Here is a 19,035-nt window from a genome sequence, read left to right on the forward strand (position 1 = left end):
GAATTTATCGAAAATCACAGGAATTTTTAGTCATAGCTAACTGGTTATACAATCGATTACTGAGTAACTAGACTGAAACTAGTTCACAACAAACTAGTTTGAAAGTAGTTTTATGCCTGAATCGTTCAGAATTAAAAAAAGTACCCAACAACAAATATCAAAGGGTAAACATTTACAGGTAATCAGTTCAACTTCATACTTCTTATACATATATTAATTCATAATTATTTCACCAACAGGGTAGTTTGATTCAAAATAAAAATGTGGGCCGGTGTGTATGCATTTTTATCAGTTTGTTTGCTTTTTTTTTTTGTTGTCTGCGGTCTGTGGGATCACAGCGTAAAGCTCAACAAGTTATCACAAACCAAAATGGAACAACAACGACAACCGAAAACTCGCATTTACGAGAATATACGTACACATACATGTACATATATACGTGTATGAACATGGCATGCGAAATAGCCACACATGTATTAACTTTATTTATATTTATACTATTTCGCTTTGACTTTTCCACACTCTGTTTTCGGCATTCAAACGTTTCAGTCTCGAAAATCCATTCGTGCATTGTGGACACGAAATAGTTGTGTGGAGTGGAAGAATAACCTGGAACTTGGAAGTTTCATACAGGCGATTTTAATATAAACATATATTTTTACGAACGACCTTTTAGTGCAAAAAATAGTGTAAGTAAAGGAAGTTTTTGCGAAAAACAGTAATAACAACAAAAAGTAAAGTGTTGCTGTAATAAAATGTTCGCCGGAAAACGTGAAAAGTGTGTGAAGTTAATAATGAGAAGAAGTACAGTGAACTCTGCCAGCAATTGAGTGTTGCTGAGTTGTTTATGTGCAAGTGTGAGAGGCATTAGCTGATGCCAAAGCATATACTATGTAGTACTATAGTATATTTGCATATAAATATTTTTTTTTCAATAATGTGACGCGAAGATCTCTATGAGAAGGAAGAGTGAAAGTCATTTTCATACTTTATACAAGTACATATGTACATACATACATATCTTATTTTTTATTCATTTGGACAGTTGTCAAATCCGTGTGTTTGGTACCAAAGTTCTAAAAAAGCATTTTGGCTACCGAAAACGTTAAAAAATATATATGTATGTATGTAGGTACTGGTAGCAGAATTAATATACTTATCTATTCGAATGTTAGGAAGCTAACCAATATGAACTGGTGAAAGTGATAAAGGATATAATATTAAGATAAAGAAGCAAAACATATAAATTGTTTACAATTTTGATCTTTTCTTCTATTTTATTTGTTGGCGTTTGGTTAGCGCATTGAAAATTTAATTTTATTATTCAGAAAAAATTAAAATTAGGATATTACAAAAATAATCTCAAAATAGGAAATAAAAATTTCTTTTTTTAACTTTTTGAAATTCATATTTTTTAAAATCGAATTTTTTGAAAAAAAAAAAATTTGTATTTTTCAATTTTTTAAGTAATTTTTAATCCGAAAATCAAAATCAAAAATTGATAAATTATTTTTAATAGAAAAATTTAAGTCAAAAAAAAAATATTTTTTAAAAATAAAAGGTGGAATGAAAAAGGTTAAAAAAGGTATATAAAGCTGTCCACAAAAAAAGTAGGAGTGGCCACATGAGCAAAAATAATCTTTTAATTTTCATTAGATTAGATTTCCATTATTAGATACATATGTATGTATGTATGTACATATTAGATACATACATATCAAATTTTTCTATGTATGTGTATTTTCTTAAAAATTACTTGAAAAATAAGACCTATTTTTTTTTTAATTTTAAAATAAATAAAAAGGTTAATAAAAAAATTTTTATTTCCTAAAATTTTTTACTAATTTTAATGTTTAAACATTTTATTAAAAATATTTCTAACTGAAACCTATATAATTAAAATAAATAAGATAAAATGTCAGCTTTCCTTTTCAAAAGCTTTTTTTAATTTAAATTGGGATTAATTATTTTTTTAAATCCGAGATTTGGGATTAAAAATTTAAAAACTATTATGAATTAAAATTTTCGGAATTACAGAATAATTAAGAATTTATTGACATGTTAATTAAATTATTTTTCAATGCATTTTTTGCAATCCTAGTGGGTGTTAAACATTTTTCCGGTTAAAATTTTTAATCCGATTTTGGAAAAAATATGTCCGGTATATTGAATTAGAAACTTGTAAATTATTTTCAATCAAGATTTTCGGGAATAAAAATTAAAAAATTTTTAATGCGTTATTTGCAACCCAGGTTGGCTGGCATTCATTGAGTGAATTCTATTTTACCCTTAAAATAATTATTTAATATTTAAAGCTAAATTATTATTTTTATTTAAAATTAATGCAGATTGATTAATTAAAATATATTTTTAAATCAATATTTTTAACCAATTATTTTATGAAATATAAATATGTATATCCAATTAAATCATTCTAAGGTGAAAACAAAAAAAATTAATAAAATCAGAAATCAATAGCATAAACTTAAAATAATTCATGTATGTATTATTAAAATAAATGAAAACTAAACCAAAAACTAAAAATTAATAAAATAAAGAAGAGATAGCAGAAATGAAAAAAGAAGACTAAATAACAAAAAATAAAAATTACAAATATTTTATAAAAAAATTAATATTTTAATAAAAAAATTATAAAGAATAATTCTGAATTAAATGCAACAAAAAAATAATTTCATGAGTTGAGAGAACAATTATTATGAATATCTATTTAAACCAAGAAAAAAGTTAATTTCATTTGCACCGAAGCTATAAAATCTTCACAAATAAAAATTTTCCTCAGAAGAACTTTTAGTTTTTGTTGTAGCGCCAGAAAACATTAATGAGGTAATTTCGAGACATGGTGTCGAGTTTAAAGTGCTTGGCCGGATATAAATCCGGCTCCGTTCCTCTTACTTAGACACGTGTAAAAAATTTCAGATCGATATCTCCAAAGGGACTAGTTCTCGTATTTATATATGTAAATTAGGGTGTTTTTTTTCGTTTTGAACTATTCATTTTTTTCAATCCCCTCATGAAATTTCCTTGAAAATACCCTAAAAAAATTCTCTGAAAATTTGAGCCCTTAATATTAACATTAAGGACTCGACCAAGGCATGTAAAAATTTTCCATTGAAAATACACGAAAATCGTGATTTTTTATCTTTAAATTCAGAGGCATTTTATGGCATCGCTTTGACTTTAGACACATATTCCTCCAAATTGAACACTCTACAAAAGTGCTCATTGCGACAAAGTCGAAACTCACACCGGCGAGGTAGTACGGGGCTCTAAACCTGATTTTTCCACGAAAATCGCATTTTTTTTTGTATTTATCTCGTAAATGACAAGAGCTATGGAAAAAATGTAAATAACAAACTTGTAGATAATCTTATTTGCTACAAAAACGGTCTGAGGGCAAAATCGCTATCATTAATACTTCTCGAGATATTCGGGTTTTTAAGTAAGGCTATATGTTATTTTCATAGATTTTTTATTCTTATAGCTAATTATATAATTTTGCTGAATTAAAAAAATGCAGTTCATTCAAAATTTTGCTAAATAATTTCACAATCGTCATTTAATTATATGTATTTGTAGCACGAAATTTGTGTGTCACTCAGAAAAAAAGAGCAAACACTTGTTTGGCCGCTGATAAGAGTTCACATTGGCGGCGTGCGTTTGTCATTGACAAGGTGGGCGTGTGTACTCATATGCTAAAATTTTTACATATACATATACACATGTATCTCCACATGACATTAGAAATTTTTGACTTTCTGCTTTGTTGATAATATTTACTTCGTTATCTTCGCGTATGCATTAAATATGATGACAACATTGAAGTCATATTTTGATTAAATGTTATCACATATCCGTATAATAATCACTTGTAGAGTATTATTTTGACCCCTAAATAACACCATGGTTCAAGCGTGTGGAAAAAGTTATAAATTCTAAAGCAGTATACAAGTAATTTCTGTTTTTTTTTTTTTTTTGTTGTTAGCACAACAAGAAAACATTGAGTGTTTAATACCCTAAACAGGGTATATTAAATTGACCACGGTGATTGCAAAACCCAGAAGGCAACATCGGAGAGACTAAACACCAGCTGAAGGAATCAAGTTCTTCTATGGTAAAACTTTTTTTATCAGACAAGATAACGAAGTCATCGGAGAATTACCAAATATTATAAAGCATTACATAATTGATCAGCAAAGACGACAGATCAGCTGAGTCGATTTAGCTGTCTGCCTGGTGTCCGCCTGAGCTATCGGAATCAAGTTCTTCTAGGGTAAATTTTTTTATCAGACAAGATATCTTCACGAAGTCTCGCAGGGGCATATTTGAACGGAAAATTATCCCCATCTAAGTATTAATGCATTTATTATATATATTGAAAAATGTTCATATAATATTTTTTAAATCGTATTATAAGATATAACTGCACCCAGGCTTTTTTAAGAATTTAAATCTTAAAATTTATGCCGATCAAAACCATACTCAACCGATTTCAATGAAATTCGGTATATAATATTTTCTTAACTTTTTCGCCGTCTCACAAAATATAACGCTATTTTGAATTCAACCTTTCTCTGTATAATATATATACATTAAGACAGATCAGGCAACTGTCATGTTATTTTTGTTTAGTATTGTTTGGCATCATGGAAAGACTTACGCCTGAACAACGTCTGCAAATCGTTCAACTTTCTTACGAAAATACACGTTCTGTCAAGAATGTGTTTCGCGTGCTTCACTCAACTTATGGTCAACGTAATCGGCCTACTGAGCGTACTATTCGCAACAGCATCGCTCATCTTGCGACTCAACATTCATTATTGGATAATATTAGACCACGTCCAGCACGCAGTAAAGACCGTTGAGCAACTGGCTTTTTAAACAAGCAAAATTGCCGCATTTGAGACGAAAAGCAACCTGAAGACATTCAAGAGGTGCCATTTCATCCCGAAACGATGGAATCGTCTGTCATTATTTTTTCAAAAATGATTCCGGTTGGAACATAACCGTCAAGGGTGACGGTTAACACGCCATGATAACGGACTATTGTCTGAAATTGAAGCTCGTGATCTCACCCTTGACGGTTAACACGCCATGATAACGGACTATTTGATGTCTGAAATTGAAGCTCGTGATCTCGGGCGAGATTTGGTTTCAACAGGACGACGCCAATTTACAATACCACTTCGATTCATTTCATTAAAAATCAATGGATTAATGGATAACAGATGAACCATCTCCAGTTGAAAAAGCTAAAATTAAAAAATGCATGTAAATAAATTTCACGTTTTGGGCTTCGATTGGCTCGAAATGGATCCAAGATCGCTACCATACAAACTGACCGATTCAACTTAAGTCCTTGAATGGAAAACTTTTTTATTTGACAAAATAATGGCACGAAACTTGGCTCGATCCATTGTTTAAGGCAACGTTATAATCTCAAAAGAAATTGTTCAGATCGGACACAAGTCCTTATATGAAATCCTTTGTATTTGTTAAGGGGATTACAGTTACAGTGCAACCAAAGTTAACTTTTTTGTTTTGCTTTAAATAACAGCAACTTTTATTATTATTTTTTAAATTCATTTTTAATCATTTTTATATTTTTTTAAATTTCATTTCAACATCTTTTAAATTTTTATGATTTTAAAAATAAAGAAAAACGTGCAATTTTTACTTTTAATAAATTTAAATGTGCAAATGCGCAGAAATATTTTCTGAGAAATAAATAAATAATTTACTTTCACTTTTGTTGTAATTTCTACAATAGGTTAATTAACTATCAAAATGGCAGCAACCACCAAAAGTAAGTACAACAGAATTAACAATTCCTGTTCGCCTAAATTGTTGCTGTTGTATGCTTTGCCTAAGCTACTCTCCCGTACCTAAAATCCTTTGTAAATAAATTGGAATATCCTTCCTTTAATGTAACTGTATTTAATTATTGTTGTGTGTGAAATAGTTGTAGTAGTAAATAACTTTAATATTTTTTCAAAAGCCTTTTGAAATATATATGTACATATGCATATTTTTTAATTATTTTGAAATAAAATTTCATTATTTTTTTATTCCTTATATTTAAAATAATCTTTGTTTTTAATTTTTTAAAATAATTTGTTTTTACATTACATAAAAATTATCTGAGAAATTATTTCGAAATAAAATTATATATTTTTAAGAAAATATTTTTTTGAAAATTTTCTTGTCTTTTTTTCGATTTTTTATTTATTAAAAAAATCGTTTTTGAGAGAATATTTTAAATTAATTTTCTTATTTATTTTTTTTTTAATTATTTATTTATTAAATTATAATATATTTTTTGTATTTTTTTCTATGTTTTATTCTTTAAATCTTTTTTTTTGAAAATGAATTTTAAAATAATAGTTTTATTTATTTTCTTATTAATTATTTATTTGTTTGAAATAAAAAAAATTCTTGTCATTTTCCGATGTTTCATTTTTTAAAAACATTTTTTTTCGAAAAAGTATTTTAAAATAATTAATAAAAATAAATAAATAAATATTTAAAAAATAAAACACCGAAAAAAATTTATAACAAACAATTTTTTATAAAAAATAAATTCCTAAAAATCAATAATTTTATTTCGAAATAAGTATTTTAAAACAGTTTTTTTATTCATTTTTTATTTATTATTTTCAAATAAACATTTAATTCTATCATAAATTATTGTAAAAAACATGCTGGCATCTTTTATAAACTATTTATTTATTTTATATATTAATTTAAAAAATTTAGATCCGTTAAAAATTATTTTAAAACAAAATTCTGGCAATCTTTTAAAATTTAGTTTTAATAAATTTATTTTCTGTTCATAAATAATTGTTTATGTCATTTTCTAAATTACTTTTAACAAATATGTTTAAAACATGTCTTTTTTGAGAATTTTTTTTAAATAAATTTTTTTATTAAATACTTTAAAATAAAATTTTGGTTTTAACAAATTATTTTAAAACAAAATTTTGTCACTTTATTTTAAAATTTAGATTCAACAAATTTATTTTCGGTTCTTTATGTCATTTTCTAAAATCCTTTTTATAAATTTTTGAAATCTGTTTTTTTTTTATTTTTGAGAAATTATTTTGAAATAAATTAATTTGTTTTTATTTTTTTAAATAAATATTGTATTTTAAAATAAAATTTTAGTTCTTTCTTTTTTATAAATAATTTTGAATACATTTACTTAATTATTTAATAAAATACCTTTTTTAAAAACGTTTCGAAAGTATTTTTTGGAAAAATATCTATTTTTTGTGATATTATTTTGAAAAAAAAAAACTACCTTTTTCTCAAAACTTTTTCGAAATTATTTTAAAATTTTTTTTAAATATGTATGTACATACATATCTGTTTTTTGGGTTATTATTTTGATAAAAATATTGAATTCTGTTTTATAAATTTATACATTTTTTTCCGGCTTTTTCGAAACTATTTATAATATGCTTATAAAAATTTATAAACATCAGCTTTTGAAACAAATCTAACAAATCTTCTAATCATTTATATACATTATTTTAAACTAAAAATTTAATTATTTGATCAAATTTTTAAAAATAAACTCCAAACATTTTTTACGAATTATTTTAAAAAATGTATTTAATTATAAAATAAGTTATTTTTTGATAAATTTTTTGAAAATATGTATATTTTATAAATTTTTTTAAAACATCTGTGTTTTTTTTATTATTACTTTTTTATTAAAAAAATTAAAATATTTTCGAAATTATTTTTTATAACTTTGCATGTTTTTAAAAACATATGGTTTTTGGGAAACTATTTTGAATCAAATTTTTTATTTATTTTAATTTTTCGAAATTATTTTTAGAACAGTGTTTAAATAACGGTTTCTTTATTTATTTTTATAAGTATTTTATATAAATTTATTTTCATATTTTTGATAATTTTTTTATAAATTATTTTTTTTATTATTTTATAACAAAATCCTGACATTACTCTAAAGTAAACTTATTTTCCCGTTTTTAAAAAATGTTTTGAAAATAGTATTTTTTTTAATTAAGTAAATATGATTTTTTATATATGTATGTATATTATAATACACGTTATTTTCTGAACGTTAAAAATGTCTTACATAAAAAACACAAATTAAATTATTATCGCAATGCTTTGCTTGCTTTAATTTAAAAATTTACCTAAACATACAACATATGTATGTATGTATGAACATACAACCTTTTTATAAAAAACATTCGCCACATATCTTACTCCCAGCAAATTTCATATTACACACGCTTTTGCTACTACCTTATATGCACCTACAAACCGTTATATTTCCAAATTATTGTGCTTGTTAACACGCCTGATAAAAATTTTTCTCAGCGCAGCTTATTTTATATTAAATGCACCTCTCTTCCTCTCCTAATATTTGGCTCTACCTCTAGCAGTCACATAAGTATGTACATATATATTCTATATTAAGAAATATCTATACTTTTGTAATATGTTTGTATGTAAATCCACTTACCGCACCTAATTAAATTTTTGTTGTTGCCACTTCCGTTGATAACTATACCTATATCTGTATGTATGTTTCGTGTAACTGCTTAAACACTTCTAAAACACTTATTGCACTTTTTCATACTTTTTATATAAACATACACACACGCACTTAAGAAAAAACTAATTTCACTTTGCACACTCAAACAGAGAATATGGAGACCGGTCAAGCGTTCGATTCCAATGCCATGACATTGACGCGCTTTGTGCTGCAGGAGCAACGCAAGTTCAAACATGCCACCGGCGATCTCTCACAATTGCTCAACTGCATACAGACAGCCATCAAGGCCATCGCCTCGGCGGTGCGTAAAGCTGGCATAGCCAAATTGCATGGCATAGCGGGCGATATCAATGTGCAAGGTGAGGAGGTGAAGAAACTGGATGTGCTTTCGAATGAACTATTTATCAATATGTTAAAATCATCATACACCACGGCGCTGCTGGTGTCCGAGGAGAATGAGAATGTGATTGAGGTGGAGTTGGAGCGACAGGTATGTGAGCGAAAGCCATGAAAATATGCAAATAAAAATTATTATATGCAAAAACTAATAAATTTCTATATGCAACTCTTTTATACCGTTACACAATAGGGTAAATATGTGGTCTGCTTCGATCCGCTCGACGGTTCTTCGAACATCGATTGTTTGGTCTCGATCGGTTCCATCTTCGCCATCTACCGGCGTCAAACCGAAGGTGAACCCACCATACAAGATGCATTGCAGCCGGGTAATAAAATTGTTGCCGCCGGTTATGCGCTCTATGGTTCAGCCACTGCTATTGTATTGAGTTTGGGTGCGGGCGTTAATGGTTTCACTTACGATCCGGCAATTGGTGAATTCATTTTGACCGATCCGAATATGCGTGTACCGGAAAAGGGTAAAATCTATTCGATTAACGAGGGTTATGCCTCCGATTGGGATGCGGGCGTATTCGGTTATATTGCTGCTAAAAAGGATCCCAGCAAAGGTAAACCATATGGTGCACGCTATGTTGGCTCGATGGTGGCCGATGTACATCGTACCATTAAATATGGTGGCATTTTCATTTATCCTGCAACTAAATCGGCGCCAAACGGTAAATTGCGTCTGATGTACGAATGCAATCCGATGGCATTTTTGATGACACAAGCTGGCGGCTTGGCCAGTGACGGACGCATTGACATTTTGGATATTGTGCCGCAGAAAATACACGAACGCAGCCCTATTTTCCTGGGCTCCAAGCAGGATGTGGAGGAAGCGTTGAGTTATGTGCAAGCCGCGCAAAAGTAGTTGAAAAGCGCGAAAGTTTTGGTGCGAAATACACAACTAAACATTTTTTGTATATGTGTTTTTTCCTCACGTTTGACTTATTACTGACTAAGAGATTGCCAATATACATAAGTTTATTGTTTACTAGCCTAAGATGATGATGCCTGATTAAGTTTAAAGAAAATGTGAAGACAATGGAAAAATTATATAAAAACATAAAAGGAAAAAGCAAAAAAAAAATAGAAATTATAACCTCAAAAAAATTAGAAGTAGCTTACATACAAAATAAATAAATAAAAAAATATTTTGTAAAAAAATATTGTTTACATTATTTACTTCATTAATTAAAATTAAGCACATTCGAGTTTAACACTCCTTTTGTAGCTTACATAGGCCAAAGGTAAAGATATTTTTTTATTTGGCTCGCATTATTGCTTAAGTTAAAGGTAAAACCTCTGAAGCAACTGTTCCGATAAGACTTCTGTAACATATACATAGCTGTCATACAATCTGAACGATCAAAATCAAATTGTTGAATGGAAAGTTTTTATTTGTGAAGGGTTTTATAGCTCCGGTACAACCGCAGTTAACTTTGTTATTGTTATTGTTCTTCATATAGTAGTATAAAAAAATTCAAAACCCTACAGAAACGATTTTTACTATGCCACCATTTGCCAATTGACATTACGCCTCATAAGCGAGTTTTATAATAGTTTAATATTGTGCTATATTAGAGTTTCAACACAGTTAAACCAAACAATGCTACGAGCATTCATGATGTTTTGCAACACTATTACTCTAACGGCAGAATTTTAGTTTGCACGCTTCGAATTTTTCCTCAAACAATATTTGAAAAACTTAATTCATGCTATTTAAAATTTTTTATACATTATTATTCAGGTATAAATGTCAAACTTAATATTATATATACACACATATGTATATGTATAACACTAAAGCAAGCTTACGTGTGGCGTAACAACTTGCTTTCCTAACTTTAGTTTATTACTAGTATGCATTAGCTTTATGCTTTGGCACAAATTCAAATCCAGCCGGCACCGGTCCCAATAACATTTCACTCAAACGTACCCAATCAGTTGAATTGGGCGAACTCATCAACGTTTCTATTTCATCTCGTCCACGAAACTTTTGGGGACGTTGATTGATTTGCTGTGGCGGATTTGCCAATAGTTCATAGGGTATATAACGATACATGAACGATTGCCATTCAAGCAAAAAGCGACGTGTATTCTCCACACCTTTCATATCAGAGCCCCAATGTTCCAAGCCATAATTAACGTACCTACGTAAAATATCAAAACGTTGCATGGAAGTGGGATTCCAAGGCTTTTGTTCCTTAATCTCTTTGAAAATCCAAGGTTTTATTAAGGCACCGCGTCCAATCATCACAGAAGAAACGTGTGGCGCTTGTTCCTAGTAATTGAATAACAGTAATTATTAATAATTATGTTTACGTATACAATTTATTTCATTGTATACCTACCATCTTTTCATTGTAGTCTTCAAAATTTAGTATATCACCATTGCCTATCACTGGTATATGTTTTACTTTTGCTGCACACTCCTCAATATACTGCCAGTTAGCGCTCTTCATGTAACGCTGCTCACGTGAACGTCCGTGCAACTTTTTATAAAATTTAAAATTATGAAATAAAAGCTTGAACTAAAAATCTACTTTACTAACCGTCACAGCAGCTGCACCCCACTCCTCCACTAATGGCATAAGCTCATGTGCTACACTCTTGTCGGCATAGACACCGGTACGCATTTTCACAGTAAATGGTATTTTTGGCGACATTGCTGAACATGAACGTACAATTGTTTCCAATATATTTGTACGCCGCATAAGTGCACTACCACCGCCATGTTGATAGATTAATTCAATGGGACAACCGATGTTTAGATCAATATAGTTGATACTTGCAGTCTCTTGTAGCAGTTGTGCGGCTTGCGCAATTATATTTGGATTATTGCCACATAACTGTACACCAAATACATCTTCGCTCGCATGCCGCTTCGTAAGCGCCCATTCTTGAGTGAGCCCCTTAACAAGTGGTACCGCGCAAGCCATTTCTCCGCATGTTATATCTGCACCAAATTCCTTGCAAATGCGTCGAAATGGTAAATTTCCTACAGTAGTCAGTGGAGAAAGTATCAATTTTTCGACGAAATCGACAGGTGGCATTTGCGCTATATCACGTCCACCAGTTTCGGCGTCATCTACAACTGCACCAATTGGTTTCTCAGTGTCAGGTGGGTTCACTGCTTCCACAATTGCTTCAGTAGTGTTTTTCTCTTCAACAATTGTGTCTTCAACAGGATTTTCACTGTCATTCACCTCTCCTTTCTTTTTCCTTTCGTCACGCAATTTGTCGGCTTGGCTGACTAGTTGTTTGCTGCGTGTGAAATCATACTCACGCTTTCGAAGTCTCACCTGTAGTTCTGAAAACAATGTGATTTTCATTAATAAAAAACATTAACAGAAAATGTTAATTTACCGCTTGTTATTCCATTCATACTTGTGCGCGCTTTATTTTCGTCATAATATGGTGACTTGATATTTCGACCTTCAGCGTCCAGATGTGCTTTGGCGAAACGGCAAGTAACACCACGCGTACAAAATCCTATAGCGTCAAATACTGGACATTTTACACCCAGATCTTCGGGTTTCGACTTTAAGTATGCATCTAGATCATGCACATACCGGCAATTTGCATGTGCACATTTTTCCAAATCAGGACCATTCATTAATGAATGGCATAAGAAAAGCGAACTGTCTTGCTTGAATACTGGGCGGTTCTAATTTCATGTAGATTTTAGCAATGTTTTTATATATTTATTTTTAACATAGTACTCACTTTATTTTGACCACGTTTTCTTTCTTTTTTATTCGTTTTTTGATATTTTTGTGGTTTTTCATTCTCTGTTGCATTATCTCCGACAGATTTTCTTTTATTATCCTGCTCAACGGGATCTTTGTGTGCAGCATTGTTTTTTATTTCGGGTACAAGATACCTTTAAAATGATTTTTAATATATTATGTAATACATATTTATTTATATATTTTATTACTTACTCCTCTTTTATATAGCAAATTCCAGGCTCCATTTGTTTACTATTGTTTTGTGCTGCTCGAATTGCAATGAAAATGCATTGAATAAGCGGTAAGCACGTGTTGATAAAAATAGTTGTGAAATAGAGATGCCACGTTATGAATGAAAACACAAAATACTTTTTTTCATTTTTTTCATAATTTATAATTCGTAAGGAACACAAACGTTACTTTTTAGTCAAAGTACGAATTTAAGATTTAACGAAAAAGTTACATTTTTAACACTTATGTAAAATAGAAAAAAGAAAATATTAAAAACTTGTTTTAATCTTGACCACTTTGGCACGACCGCATCTCTATGCAGTCACCCGTTATCAGCACAAACAGCTGATTTTTATTTTTCAATTTTGTAATTTGCTGCTCATAGCAATAGTTTATTCTGCAGCCGGCAATTTTTTCGGCATGAAATAAAATTACAAAATGGTGCAACTATTTAAGTGTTTATTAAAAGCTGAAAAGAAGGTGCGTAGTTTTCATCAATTTGTGCGCAAAATTCTTATTAAATTTCTGCAGGTTGTACGCGCTCACCTACGTAACGCTTTCATCGACAGTCTGCGTTTGACAGTACGTGGTGGACACGGAGGAAATGGCGTACCAAAGTATGGTGGCATTGGGGGTCAGGGTGGGTGCGTATATTTTGTGGCTAAAGATGGTGTCAGTCTGCGCAATGTAGCACAGAAGTACAAAACAAAGCGTATAGCGGCTTCTAGTGGTGAAGACAGCAGTAAAGTGCGTATACTTGGACGTCGAGGTTTGGACGAACGTGTCGAAGTGCCAACGGGTATACAAGTATATGACGAAAGTGGCCAGCTGTTGGGTGATTTAAATGAAGATAGTGCAACATGCATAGCAGCAGGCGGTGGCACTGGCGGTTGTACGGGTAATAATTTTTTAGGTACACCTGGTGATCATCGCACGGTAAAATTGGATCTAAAATTGATTGCCGATGTAGGCCTTGTTGGATTTCCTAATGCTGGTAAAAGTACACTGCTTAAAGCTATTTCAAATGCAAATCCGAAAATTGCCTCATATCCATGTAAGTTCTAGGTAATGCTAGTTCGTGTAACAGTAATAATTTTTATTTTTACTTCAGTCACAACTATACGTCCTCAAATCGGCACCATAGAATATCCTGATTTACGTCAAATAACCCTTGCTGATTTGCCTGGTCTCATTGAGGGCGCACATGCAAATATTGGCATGGGTCATAAATTTCTGAAACACGTCGAACGTACTCGTCTACTGCTCATTATGGTGGACATATTTGGCTTCCGTTTAGGTGCACAACATGCGAAACGAGATTGTTTGGAAAATATTTATGCGCTCAACAAAGAATTAGAACTATATGACGAGACGTTGTTGGATAAACCATGCGTGTTACTGGTAAATAAAATGGATTTAAAAGGTGCTTCCGATGTTTACAAAGCTATAAAACCAATTATCAATAATTTGGAGCATGGTTTAGAGAAATGTCCGGAAGAAATAAGACCATCAAAACTTATTAATATTGAACGTATTATACCTATATCTGCGAAAAACGAAAAACGCATCGATGTTGTTAAAGAGGGACTGCGAGACGTCCTTGATAACGTAGCGGAGCGAAAATATGTGCCTGATGCGTTGGAACTACGCGAACAATTAAAAAGGAAAGTTGGTGAACGAGGACCAAAAATAACTTAAATTTATAGCATGTAGTTATATACGAAACTGTTATATTAATTTAAAAAGTGTAATAAATAAGGATAATTGTTTATTAAAAAACAACTTTTGAGAAATTTTTTTTAGATCTCAGTTGATTTAACCATACCCATGATTTCTTAGTTTTTGAGATATCGATCTAAAACTTAGCACATGGGCTCTTCTCCCTAAGAAGTTAACCATTTGTCGAAACCGCCGATATCGCAACACTATATATCAGTCAAAATCAAGTTCTGTGGAAACTTTTGTGAAGGGTGTTATAGCTCGGCGCAACCGAAGTAATTGTTTTTTCTTTTTTTATCAATCTGGCAACATTTCTTATTTTTTCGAAAATGTGCCGTTACATCTAGCATTTCGAATTGCTATATTTCTACATTTTAAAATATCAACAATTTTGTTCAATCAATTGTTTCTGAAAATAATTCAGTTTCGTTTAAAACACAATATTTACGCAAATGGATTTGGATTTGGCCACTTGCCTATTTAGTGGGCTACAAACTGATTGTTTGCAGGACAAACAATATTTTTGCGAAGAGGGTCGCTTCACAACCATGAATGTTAAAAAGCTTTTTGCAAAAGAAGTAATAGCATTTGTGCGTTGTAAGGAGTTACGAGTACTTCCTAATCCCTTTGACATACCGGATGATTAGTAAGTGCTCCTATTTATTAACCTCTTATAAAACCTACTTAATTGATATATTATTACGACTTGACTTAGCTTTAAAAATATTTTTCGACTCGACAAGTGGCTCTTCCAGGATTTTTTACTTGTACTCTGTCTCCGTACCTACTATCGTCCAGAGCTAGATAATAATCGTATGCCATTCGATTTACGTGTATTAACGACGCTTACATACTTAGCGCATGGTCATTTCGGAGCATTACAACATTTAGATGCTTTTCGAGGCTACGCAGAAAGTATTTTACAACAATGTGTGCCCGAAGTATGCCAGATAATAGTACATTTTCTCGCTACCGATTATATTGTGTGAGTAAGCACGCCAAACAAAATAATATAATAGGTGATAGTAAAAACTTAAAAATTTTTACATCCAGATTCCCTTCAAATAACGAAGAGACTTTGGGTATTAAGCACGGTTTTAATTCTCGATACGGTATACCGCATGTAGTTGGTGTTATGGATTGTTTCCATGTACGTCTTTCTAAAGTGGCTGCAACACAAAAGCAAGATTTTAAGTGCAGACATGGCAATTTAGCAATTAATGTTCAAGTGGTAAATAATATTTTGTATTTGTGACTCGCCTTCTAGCCATGTAATTTTATTTGCTTTCTGCTAAAACAGGTTTGTGATAACAAATATCGTTTCCTGAATGTGAATCCTCGAGCGCCTGGTGGAAGTAGTGACATATTCGTCTGGAAACATAGTCACATATATGGTATTATGAAAAATCTCTTTGTAACGGCACCTGCATGGCTAATTGGTAAATATATATATACTTATAAAGTATCTTAGTAGAAAAATAAGAAATGGAAATGTTTTTCAGCTGATCGCGGTTATAATTTAGATGATATCCTAATTAATCCTTATAGAAATCCAAGATCTCTACCGGATTTTCGATTTAATGCGCTTTTAGAAGCAATACTTGGCGTGTTAGATACTGCTACTATTATGCTTACATCACGTTTTCGGTAGGTTTCACGAAGTTATCAGTTTAATTTAAATTATAATACGTACTTGTATCTATTTCATCATTAATATAGTTGCCTCAAAACGATTTTGCCTTACAATCACCAGATTGCTGCAAATGTTGTCACCGCCTGTGTGACTATGCATAACTATTTGCTTTCCAAAAATTGTGCCATAGATGAACATCTAATGTCAGTGGTACCTAAACGTAAACCACTGCCAAATGCAATGTGCGAGGATATATGGACAAGTGGTCACGAAAATCGGGAATATATTAAAAAATATCTGTATGGACTAAATTAATAATTTCAAAAGTACCTGAAATGGTCATAGAGATTGCATTTAACAATTACTTTTAAGAGGCAAAGCGAACTTATTTGTTGTATTGTACGAAACTACATTTATTTTGTGATTCTTTTGTACTACATAATTTTTTTTATTAATGTGTGTTATCTTATGTTTGTTTTTTTATTTTATATTTTTATATTTGAAATGCATATTAGTATTTTTTAACAATTTATACTCATGTATGTCACTATATTTTACGTAAAAAAACGTATCGTAAATTTTGAAGTAAGTGTATTTGTGTTTACTGTATCTTACTGTCCTCAGACATGTTGTTACATGAGAGTTATATTTTTATTAAACGAATAACTTTTGAATCACTTGTCATTATTGCCTTAATTCTTGTACGTATTCCACAAATTTCAAAATGTTCCAAGCTATCTTCAATCCACACATGACTCAAGTCTACAAATTTATAACATAGGTTCAATTTGGAGAGTTGAAAATTTGAATACATGGCAACTCTACACGAAAGCAATTCGATGTCCATTGTCAAATTTGACACTAGTCAAAAGAGAGAAGAACTTAATGGTGTTAGCTGGAAAAATTTGCACGTCTCGTGAAAAAATTTTTAAATTGCCGAAAAATAGTGGAAAATTTGAGGAATAAAAACAAATTTCATGTGCCTTTGCAAGTTAAAGTGGTTAATTTGTGTTTGCATTACAATTTGTTAAGGAAAACCAGAAATTTGTTTGTGAAAAATGTGTGTGAAAATCAGCTTAACATGTAAAAGCAGCTAGCTCCTGCTTGTACATATACAAAAAATTCCAAGTATATAAGGCGCCGTGCAAAAACGAAAAAAAAAATAAAAAACTGCGTGCAAGTGGGAGACAAAGAATAAGAAGAAGCACGAGCCGAATTATATACGAAAACGTGTGCCGAATACATAGCATAAACAAGTGTTGAAAAAAAATAATAACAAAACAGAAGTGCGGAGAAATAGAGCGGGAAAGAGAAAAAAAATCTACCGGCTACGTTGAAAACGTGCGACGGCGGCGTTGTGAGTGTTGTGTTTTGACTTCCACAACGCCATGTCGCAAAATCAAAACAAACAACATTTACAACAACAGCAACAACTTGAGCATCATCAACTACAACAACAGCAACACCACCACCATCAACAACAGCTCTTACACCATCATCATCAGCAGCAGCAGCATCAGCAACAACAGCAACGACAATGGCATCAACAATATCAACAGCAACAACAACAGCTACATCATCACCATCAGCAGCAGCAGCAACAACAACAACAAGCACAATATGCTGCTGCTGCCGCAGCACATGCACATGTTGCTGCCGCCACCGGTATGAGGAGTGGTAATGGCATGCCTGGCATGTTTGGAAATACACTAGGTAGGGGTGGTTGTTTATATGACACGAGTGGTGGTAGCCTCGTTGGTGGTGGCAACGGTGGCGGCGGCGGAGTTGGCGGCTTTGACCTTGATATGGCTGGCCATCATATAGGTAGTGGAAATGCCTCGGCAATTACGGCCACGTCTACAGCACCAGCTGTTGGTGTAGGCATTGCGGGTGGCGGAGTGGGTGGTTATTTGCCTTCACATGTCAATGTTTCTTCTGTCGCCGGTGGCGCGTACAATGCCGGTATGTCTGGCATGCCGACTTCTAGTGAAAGTGGAAGGAGAGCAAGTGTGGGCGGTTGTGCATACACACAGGCATCGCAGTCACAACCACAGCCGCCACCACAGCAACCGCAGCAGCAACAACAACACACAATTTTGCCTCCGGAAAGAATAAAAATGGAGCCACTGGAGCAAATTCTCACACCAACTATCGAAATGGAAGAATTGATAATAAAAAGTGAGTAAACATTGCGTGTATGCTACTTCAAATTGTTTAAGTGATAAATAGAAAAAAACTGAACTATTTGTTGGAAAAATGGACTGCAACAAAATTGTGTTTATTATGGGTAGCGCATTTTAAACTAAATCAAACACCAAGAGACCATTTTTGTGAATAAAATGTACATACATATACTATATATATTTCATTTGCTTATACATATGAGCATGTACATACAGCTGTGTTCATTGAAATAGCAGTGCAGATGACCTGTATGTTTTAGATGGACAAATTCTATTATAAAGACCAATATTAGATAAAAAATGTTTTAGAAGTGATAAATTATTTATTTTTACATTATTTAGAAACTCTTTTGTGTTACTTTTTTCTATATTTTTTAAGTATGAATGAATAATAAAAAAATAAAAGCGCTAATTTGTGCTGTTCAGTGAAATAGCAGTGTTAACAAAAAATATTAAAAAAATCAACATAACTCATTAATTAACTCATTTATACTAAATAACATTTTGTTATTGTCTTAATACTATATTGTGTATCCTTTATTGACTATTACAACCTTGCACCTACGTGGCGTGGAGTCGAGCAAGTCC

The 19,035-nt window shown here is 31.5% G+C and overlaps 5 protein-coding genes across 7 annotated transcripts in view; 4 read left to right on the forward strand and 1 right to left on the reverse strand.

The window, feature by feature from the left end:
• The first annotated feature begins 523 nt into the window (after window positions 1-523).
• On the forward strand, window positions 524-10,113 carry LOC126753386 (fructose-1,6-bisphosphatase 1). 3 transcript variants are annotated; one of them, XM_050464783.1, is made up of 4 exons: window positions 524-689; window positions 5,789-5,824; window positions 8,701-9,041; window positions 9,141-10,113. In XM_050464783.1, exons 2-4 carry the CDS (start codon window positions 5,806-5,808, stop codon window positions 9,816-9,818), a joined length of 1,038 nt encoding a protein of 345 aa, XP_050320740.1. In that variant the 5' UTR covers window positions 524-689; window positions 5,789-5,805; the 3' UTR covers window positions 9,819-10,113. The 3 variants fall into 3 exon arrangements, with proteins under 3 accessions (XP_050320740.1, XP_050320742.1, XP_050320741.1); XM_050464784.1 differs by lacking the exon at window positions 524-689 and adding an exon at window positions 4,273-4,291; XM_050464785.1 differs by lacking the exon at window positions 5,789-5,824.
• Window positions 10,114-10,467: 354 nt separating this feature from the next.
• Window positions 10,468-13,006, reverse strand: LOC126753372 (tRNA-dihydrouridine(47) synthase [NAD(P)(+)]-like). The gene is made up of 6 exons (XM_050464767.1): window positions 12,895-13,006; window positions 12,677-12,833; window positions 12,317-12,617; window positions 11,503-12,260; window positions 11,302-11,442; window positions 10,468-11,231 (listed from the first exon to the last, which is right to left on the reverse strand). The coding sequence occupies exons 1-6, from the start codon at window positions 12,924-12,926 to the stop codon at window positions 10,806-10,808; spliced, it is 1,815 nt and encodes a 604-aa protein (XP_050320724.1). The 5' UTR covers window positions 12,927-13,006; the 3' UTR covers window positions 10,468-10,805.
• Window positions 13,007-13,267: 261 nt separating this feature from the next.
• LOC126753383 (GTP-binding protein 10 homolog) lies at window positions 13,268-14,694 on the forward strand. The gene is made up of 3 exons (XM_050464779.1): window positions 13,268-13,392; window positions 13,444-13,966; window positions 14,024-14,694. Exons 1-3 carry the CDS (start codon window positions 13,351-13,353, stop codon window positions 14,608-14,610), a joined length of 1,152 nt encoding a protein of 383 aa, XP_050320736.1. The 5' UTR covers window positions 13,268-13,350; the 3' UTR covers window positions 14,611-14,694.
• A 341-nt stretch (window positions 14,695-15,035) lies between these two features.
• On the forward strand, window positions 15,036-16,938 carry LOC126753382 (putative nuclease HARBI1). The gene is made up of 6 exons (XM_050464778.1): window positions 15,036-15,277; window positions 15,347-15,616; window positions 15,685-15,862; window positions 15,932-16,070; window positions 16,134-16,278; window positions 16,351-16,938. The coding sequence occupies exons 1-6, from the start codon at window positions 15,084-15,086 to the stop codon at window positions 16,577-16,579; spliced, it is 1,155 nt and encodes a 384-aa protein (XP_050320735.1). The 5' UTR covers window positions 15,036-15,083; the 3' UTR covers window positions 16,580-16,938.
• Window positions 16,939-17,144: 206 nt separating this feature from the next.
• The window catches only part of LOC126753361 (uncharacterized), a 48,605-nt gene continuing 46,714 nt past the window's right edge, over window positions 17,145-19,035 (forward strand). Inside the window, exon 1 of the mRNA XM_050464746.1 lies at window positions 17,145-18,442. Coding sequence (XP_050320703.1) covers window positions 17,653-18,442 — 790 coding nt within the window. The 5' untranslated portion in view covers window positions 17,145-17,652. The remainder of the gene's footprint in view (window positions 18,443-19,035) is intronic.

The sequence above is a fragment of the Bactrocera neohumeralis genome, chromosome 3 (assembly GCF_024586455.1).
Source record: "Bactrocera neohumeralis isolate Rockhampton chromosome 3, APGP_CSIRO_Bneo_wtdbg2-racon-allhic-juicebox.fasta_v2, whole genome shotgun sequence".
In the NCBI taxonomy this organism is placed as follows: Eukaryota; Metazoa; Arthropoda; class Insecta; order Diptera; family Tephritidae; genus Bactrocera; species Bactrocera neohumeralis.